Source organism: Doryrhamphus excisus, linkage group LG3 (genome assembly GCF_037039965.1).
Source record: "Doryrhamphus excisus strain RoL-2023G ecotype Guam linkage group LG3, RoL_Dexc_Guam_v1.1, whole genome shotgun sequence".
NCBI classification, from domain to species: domain Eukaryota; kingdom Metazoa; phylum Chordata; class Actinopteri; order Syngnathiformes; family Syngnathidae; genus Doryrhamphus; species Doryrhamphus excisus.
In genome coordinates, this window is record NC_136359.1 from 16587291 (window position 1) to 16595060 (window position 7770).

At 40.2% G+C, this 7770-nt stretch overlaps 1 protein-coding gene across 1 annotated transcript; it reads left to right on the forward strand.

The window, feature by feature from the left end:
• The first annotated feature begins 161 nt into the window (after positions 1–161).
• ankrd13a (ankyrin repeat domain 13A) lies at positions 162–6803 on the forward strand. Its single transcript, XM_058071691.2, has 15 exons — positions 162–485; positions 1174–1309; positions 1412–1536; positions 1621–1666; positions 2459–2602; positions 2677–2866; positions 3011–3077; positions 3163–3244; positions 3352–3413; positions 4245–4375; positions 4466–4623; positions 4715–4846; positions 4914–5074; positions 5163–5227; positions 5453–6803. Exons 1-15 carry the CDS (start codon positions 378–380, stop codon positions 5649–5651), a joined length of 1806 nt encoding a protein of 601 aa, XP_057927674.2. The 5' UTR covers positions 162–377; the 3' UTR covers positions 5652–6803.
• Positions 6804–7770: the final 967 nt, after the last annotated feature.

Genomic DNA, 7770 nt, shown 5'->3' on the forward strand with positions numbered 1-7770 from the left:
AGCATTATTTAATATCGAATATACGCCTATACGAAAGCAAATAATTGTAAAACATATATATACGCGTTTTAACGTATCACATTTAAACCTGTCGCTGTAGTATATATATCTATATTTTTTCTAGCTCGGACCCTCCTGTAATTGTCATGGACTGCTCCAACCACTTCCTTGTTCAAACTTTTATTTTGGGGAAGACTGGGGTAGAAGTCCTGTCTGACTCTAACTGCTTAGACTCTGTTGTTTTGTTTCATGAAATGTCGACGACATGACCGATATTGATAGTGAAATTTGGCTGGATGAGGACATAGCTATCACGGTGGCTGTACCTAGAAGAAGCTGGTTATCGTTGCTGGTCTAAGGCTTCAAATAAAGGGAAGATGTCCATCGCTAACGTTAGCGAAGACATCCGAATGGAGTTCCCACTGCACTCCGCAGTTTGGGAGAATGACTACAGAACGCTGGAACAACAGATTATACGGCCACAGGTTGGTAAAATAGACATTTAGCAGCAAGTACAAGTACAAGTACGGTAATGGTTGTTAGCACAGCGATGCTAGGAGGCAGCTAGGATGTAAAAGTAGGCCGCCACGTTTGACAGATGCTGTCACACGTTAGGAACGTTAACATTTTCATGATTTGACACTGTTAGAGATGTGTATTTTCTTGTAACACGTTGTTGTTATTGTCGTCGTAGTTGGCAATGGTGTAGGGCAGCGCATCATACTCGGACGTGTTCCAAATATTTTGGGCATTTTGCTCCATAAGACCTTTATTTGTTTGATTATAGATGTAAACAGGATAAGTACTAATGCTATTTTAAGCGTGCATTGTAGTGGAGAATATTTATTTCTTTATAGTAGTCATTCTTTCCATCCAAGCACGTTTATCAGTGAAGTAGAGACCTCTTAAGAGCTTCAAAATTAGGGCGATATGATATCATGATTAACTGATGATTGCGTGTGTGTTTATAGTAAATGTTCATGTAATGTGCATGTTCATGTATATATGTACTGTACATGATGACATAAGTTATGTGAATAAATGTCTGCACTATTCAAAAATGTTAACACATGCTTGGGTGATATTTCCAAACCTTATTGTTTACTACGCATTGTTACCATATTCACATGCCACAATATTACCTGGAAATGCATTTCTTCCCGATATCCTCAGATTGATATTGAATCTGTGGATCCAAGAGGCCGGACACCTCTACATTTGGCTGTCTCGCTGGGACACATGGAGTCAGTAAGAGTCCTCCTCAGACATGGAGCTCAAGTTACAAAAGAAAATGCCAAGACTTGGACAGGTTAGAGATAAGTAGCTACATGCTTCCCTGTGCTGTGTGTCACAGGTGTATTTAGCAGTTTTTTGCAGATTGTAGCACTCCTTATGTATCTCATCTATCTAGTTCTGCAAGAAGCTGTCAGCACGGGAGACCCAGAGATGGTTCAGTTAGTCCTTCAACGGAGAGACTACCTTAAAGCCTCCACCGCTTTGGAAGGAGTACCTGAGCTTTTGTCAAAGATCAGAGAGGTTTAAATTGATATATATTTCCGCATTTTCTTCTACAATATCCAGTTTGACAATGGAGGTTTGTTTGTTCTCTTTTATTTCCAGTCTCCAGACTTTTATATGGAAATGAAGTGGGAATTCACCAGTTGGAGTAAGTTTGTTTCACATGTGTGCTGATATACAGTATGTAGCAATATAGTTTGCGAGTGTGCGCGATTGTAAGAATTGGAAAACGTTTCTTTTAATGTGCTACATTTAAATGCAGTGGTGTGAAAGGGTTTGTGCCTTCGCTGAGTTCTGAGTATTTTTTGCATGTTTGTCACATTTAATGCTTCAGATCATCAAACATATGTGAATATGTACAACACAGCTAAACACAAAATGCAGTTTTTACATGAAACCTTTTATTATTAAGGGAGAAAAAAGTACAAACCTACATGGGCTGTGTGAAAACACGTTAGCTGTACAAGCTGAGTGTGAACAATCACTGTGGAGTGGGTGTGCCATGAGGCAGGGTGTCTGTGGAATAAATTAAAACAGACTGTTTTGGAACTACAGCTGAAATAGGTGCGGATTCGTGAAGATCTTGAAAGGTTTCTGTGCGGTTTATCGCGTGCAGCTGCTCTATAGGAGTCCATAACTCAATACAAAGGACTGAAAATGGGCATAACAGGTCCCCTTTAATTATAATACGTTTTGAAAATTGCATTTTCTCATGAGTTGTGTTGTCATTTATTTAATATTCACAAATAAGCAGAAGGGAGGCAAACACATTTTCACACGACTGTGTATGCACATATACACAAAAGGCTCAGTCAGATGCTTTTCAGGTCATACTGGACCAGCTACATAGTTGCCTTTTGAATTAGAATGACTGTCAGTGTTTATCTTGTGATAACACATTTTATTTACATTTGTTTACTCATGCACTGTTGCTTCACAGTACCCCTTCTTTCCCGGGTTTGTCCAAGTGACGTGTGCCGCATTTGGAAAAGTGGCGCACACTTGCGCGTGGACTCTACTCTTCTAGGCTTTGAGAATATGACATGGATCAGGGGAAGAAGAAGCTACATTTTCAGAGGAGATGGTGTGTGTTTATAACAAAATGAAGACAACAGCTTTATTACATTTAGAGAATGTTGCTAACAAACTCCTTGACAGATTCATGTGCAGAATTGATGGAGGTGAACCATGATGATCAAGTGGTGGACACTGAGCGTTTCATCATATCCCAAGAGATGGAGGATGTCACACTGGAGTCAATGCAGCCAGCTGAACAGGAAGTGGCCAAAAGGTTGACAACTCCAATTGTCAATACCTACTTGGATACCAGAGACATTGCTTTTGAAAGGCAAGTGTCTTAACTTTTTAAAAACTTAAAAAAAAGCTCAATACATTAGAGCTTTATAGTAAAGTTTGGTCTTACTGCAGGATGTAATAATGCACTTTTCATTTTAGTATAATGTGTTTATTTATTTGTGGTTTCTATTGACAGGAACAAGTCTGGGATTTGGGGCTGGAGGACCGACAAAACTGAAGTAGTCAACGGATTTGAAGCAAAGGTTCCCATCCTTGTTTTTTCTGTCATTGAAAACTAACAAATATATATGTTTTATTTCTGTTTACTGACTGCAGCTAATTTTTCAGGTTTTCAGTGTAAACAATGTGAATGTTGTCATCAGGACAAGGACTGAACATCTTACAGATGAGGAAAAAGCCAGGATAAAAAGTAGGTGGAGGAAAAAATGTATTTCCATCTTTAAAATATGCATATATTAACTCCAGCATGACATGGTAATATATGACGCATAATGAGTATGGACTTCATTTTGAAAGGTGAAAGGAACATCCTGGAGTCACTACTTGGGACAGTGGAACAGCACATAAGTGCACAAGGGGTAAACAATGCATCCACACCTTGAATACTCATAAGCAATAACATTAGATACTCAGGCACACACTAATAAGTCAATGAAATACAAGAGTGTTATCAACAGTTATATACATATATATATTAAAAAAGAAGGTAAAATTACTCTCAGAGAAAGAACTAATGGAAAGTCCTCCAATAGAAAGAAAATTCTGTAACTTTTTGCAGGTGTTTACTTTAGCTGCCTGTTTTAGAGTAATACTAACACATTGGAAAGTAATTGTTGAGTAGTAATATATTTTCCAGTTAAAATAACTATAGCTTGGTAGCTCGCTGCCGCCAGAGAGACAGTGGAGCCAGGCAGAATGTCTAAAGAAAGATGGCTGACTGTGACAAGCTGTTGTCAATTGACTTCACATTACACAGACTATTTTTTGTTTTCAAGGTAATAAGGGATGTCCGGTCGCACTTGGGCAAATAGATGCAAAATTCAATGTTTCACAGCCAGTGTTAACCAATGGAAGAGCATCCTTGAGCGAGTGTCTAGTGATGGAATTTAATCTGAGTTAAATTGTAGAGGCGAGTTTTGAAGAGTCAATGGGGCAAAAATATGCAGTACTTGGAGGCTGGATTGTTTCCAACACCAGTGATTGAAATTACAAAAAAAATCCTTGTCGGGTACCATAATCCTTACCTAAATGCAATGGATTGTTCCTCAGTCCTTGCAGGTATAGTTATTTTTCTCAACACACAATTAGGGTACAAGTCTTGTATTGTGTCTTATGAGATGGTGCAGGTGTACTTCATATTGTGACCAGTGAGCATATATACGCAATTGAGATGTATATTTGCTTTACAGGACCTGACACTTGAATATGCAACTGCGACCAATCCCACAGCCATCACTCCAGAGGAATATTTCAATTCCAATTTTGACTTGGGGAACAGAGACATTGGTCGACCAATTGAGCTGAGCATCCGAACACAAAAGTTAGTTAAAAATCATTAAGAAGCATCATACCTGACCCTTTGTTGGGTGGGTCAATGTAACAATTATGCTTCTTCTCTGGTCTTGCACAGGTTTAAAGGTACATTATGGATGAGCGAAGAACATCCCCTCTCCCTAGTGGAGCAGGTGACCCCAATTATTGACCTCATGGCTCGGACCAGTTCGCATTTTGCACGGCTACGAGACTTTGTCACACTGAAATTCCCTCCAGGATTCCCTATCAAAATTGGTGATTGCTTTGAGAATATGAAAGCACACTTCTCTGGGATTTTGTGTTTTATTCCAAAACCTCTAAATGTAGTTGGATTTCTCTTGTGCAGAGATTCCACTATTTCATGTGCTGAATGCCAGGATTACTTTTGGTAACGTTAATAAATGCAGTACAGAAGAAGAAGCCAACATAACACCAGCAGCCACACCGTCACCCACAGGAGATGACAAAGAAGCCAGCGGTAATACAACAGTAGAATCTTCCAAAACGTATGTCTTTTCTCAACTGTGGCTCTCGTTTGCATCCAGTACCGCCAACATTCCAGGTGTGTCCGTCGGTGTTTGTGGTACCCGACAACTACCATCGCCGAGGGGGCAGCCGCCACGCTCCTGTGCCCAACAATGACGAGGAGTTTTTACAGTACGCTATTCATCAAAGTCTCCTGGATTCCCACAGAGTCCCAAGCCAGGTGCGGCATTGACTGTCATTCCTTGTTTGCATCTTCACTTCCCCTTTCCATTGTGTTGGAAGTGATTGCCATGTATGTGTTGTTGCAGGAGGGGATATGGGAAGACGCACACAGCGAACTCACTGATGTTATGGCCAACAGCCAGAGTGACAGGTAGCCCATTCACAATGTTATGACTAAACCTCTTCATGGTAGTTTGACAGTTTTTTTGTCCCCATTAACACAAGAGAAAATTACCAACTTGTCCACAAGATGGAGCTAGCAATGTATGATAGAATTAGATGCCCAGTGGGTTACATTGTGGTTGTCTACATGCATGTCTGACTTAGATGCAGACCGTCCATCCTTTCACAAGACATCCCATGTTTGTTATTCCAGGAGTATCCCTGAGGGGGTGCTGGTGGATTACGGTGACACCTCCAGCCCCACAAGCACCTTCTCCACCTCTAGCCCTGACTCTGACCTCCACCTGGCCATGGAGCTCTCAGTGAGAGCTCAGGAGCAAGAGGAGCGGCTTCGGAGGCAGGAGGAAGAGGAGCTCGAGAAGATTTTGCAGCTGTCACTTACTGAGAAGTAGAAGGATAAAGAGGGAATTGGAATACGGTCCAGAAGCAAACACCTCACCTCAGTTTCAACATCCACTCATCTATGCAACAGCAGATGTTTCCCTTTAAATAATTCATTCTTACTAAACCTTTTAATGGGTGTTTTTCAGTAAGCGGCAACTACATACTAGTTTTCTGTCTTCCAACTTGATCCATTTACTCTGAGGTGTTGGGGTTTTTTAGTACCTTTAACAGCAGCCCACATCATCTCTTGGTCTTAAGGCAGCTCACAAGAATGTAATCAAAACAAGACTACTTCAGGTGACTCCACATAAGTTGGCACTCCAGTTTAACTCTTAAGTGCCAGAGCACTGTATTTAATGTTCTCTGTCCTTGGCATGTCTAACCTTAAGTCATTGATCTGATGGCTGGGGAGGGTAATACTCTTCCCACTTTGCTGAGGGCCACGATGGTTTTGATACAAGAAGCCATTTCCATGGAATAACAAATCTCAGGGGTCCAGTTTTACACAGCTCTCTCTTGGAAATGGGTTTTGAAGTACTGGCAATTTCACACATATCACTTCCAAGTATATGCAGGCTTCTTATGCTTTTCAGAGTGCTAAGAACATGCTGGTACAGAATGAATATCACTGCAACAATTTCATATTCAGATTTTCGTTTTAATGGGATTTTTATCATTATGATGCCCACCTCTCCTACCATTCGAGTGAGTACTGTGTAGGGATGCAATCCTGTGTGAAGTGTTGCAGTCAGTTTATATTCCTAAAGGCAATCTGCATTTATTGTTAGCCGCCTGTAGCCACAAACAACTGTAAACCTCCTGACAGATTGATTCAGCATGTGCCAACACTTTGTCGCTTGGAAGAAAGTTTAGCCTGTGCCACTTAAAAGTTTGTGACATTTTTAATTAATTGTTATCAGGAGGCAAGCTAAATAACCACTGTAGTTATTTAACTTACTGCCGACTCTGCAAATCTTAGTGATCCCTGATGAAAAACCACTTGTTAGAACCATATTTTTTTTCTTTTTGCCAAACTGGTGAATACTGGGATTTTTGAAAAGGCCAACTTTGGTTCATTTATCTGAGATGTACTGTTTGTAACACCCCATTTGAGCTGCAGTTTTTCCTGAAATTAAAGCACTTTAATTCCATACAGACTATGATGGTGACATCCTGAATTTAATTTACAATTTATTATTACAATTTTCCAATAATAACAAAAATTTTACAATTTATTCACTTTGGAAACTCTGTTTATAAAATGTGCTAAATAAATAAAGTGGATTGGATTACAAGAATGCAGACATACAGACACTTCATTAGCACTGCAATCCAAAATTCTGCCTTTACAAGGATAATAATGCTTAATAATAATTTGTAATTAACTGAAACGTGTTTATTATTGTGCTTATAGTTTGCAGTGGTGTAAAACTTCTAACTTGGCTATACGTTTTTTGATATGGCTAGAATGGATTTTAAGAAACTCAGACATACGTAATTTATTTATATCAAGATCATCTATTTACATTGTGATGTCAATAAGCTGCATTACATCCAATTATATACAAGGTCTGAACTCAATACATGATTGTTGCTGGAGATGTCAGGGTCCAGTGTCTCCAGCCATTAGGAGGACACCCCCAAGACCCATTGGCCTATAGGTTAGATGACCTCCCATCTTATTTTTCTGTTTCCTTTTTTCAGTCTTTGTCTCCGTGACTGAGCACACGATCACCGCCTGGATAGAGGCTTGTAGACGCACACAGCCATGATGAGCATCAGCAGCAGCAGGACACCGACGACACTCCCAAACGTGACTGCACACAAACACACACAAATCCTTCATTTACAGGGTCCGTAACTGCACGTTTTGCGTGTGTCCATCTATCAGTGTCAGTATCAAAAAAAGAAAGAAACGGTGTGGTCACACAGCGGGAAACGTTTAGAGCTCACCATCCCTCCCCCTGTGCAATATTTGTTCCTTTCTTACCCAGATTTTGCTTCTGTAAGACCTCGTAAGGTCTTTCTGCTACCGCTGAGTTATCGTCTTGACCATGCAGTAACACCATTGCAGACATTAGTAATAAAACCTGTGGGACAAGAGCTAGCATCGCAGCGGTGGGAGAT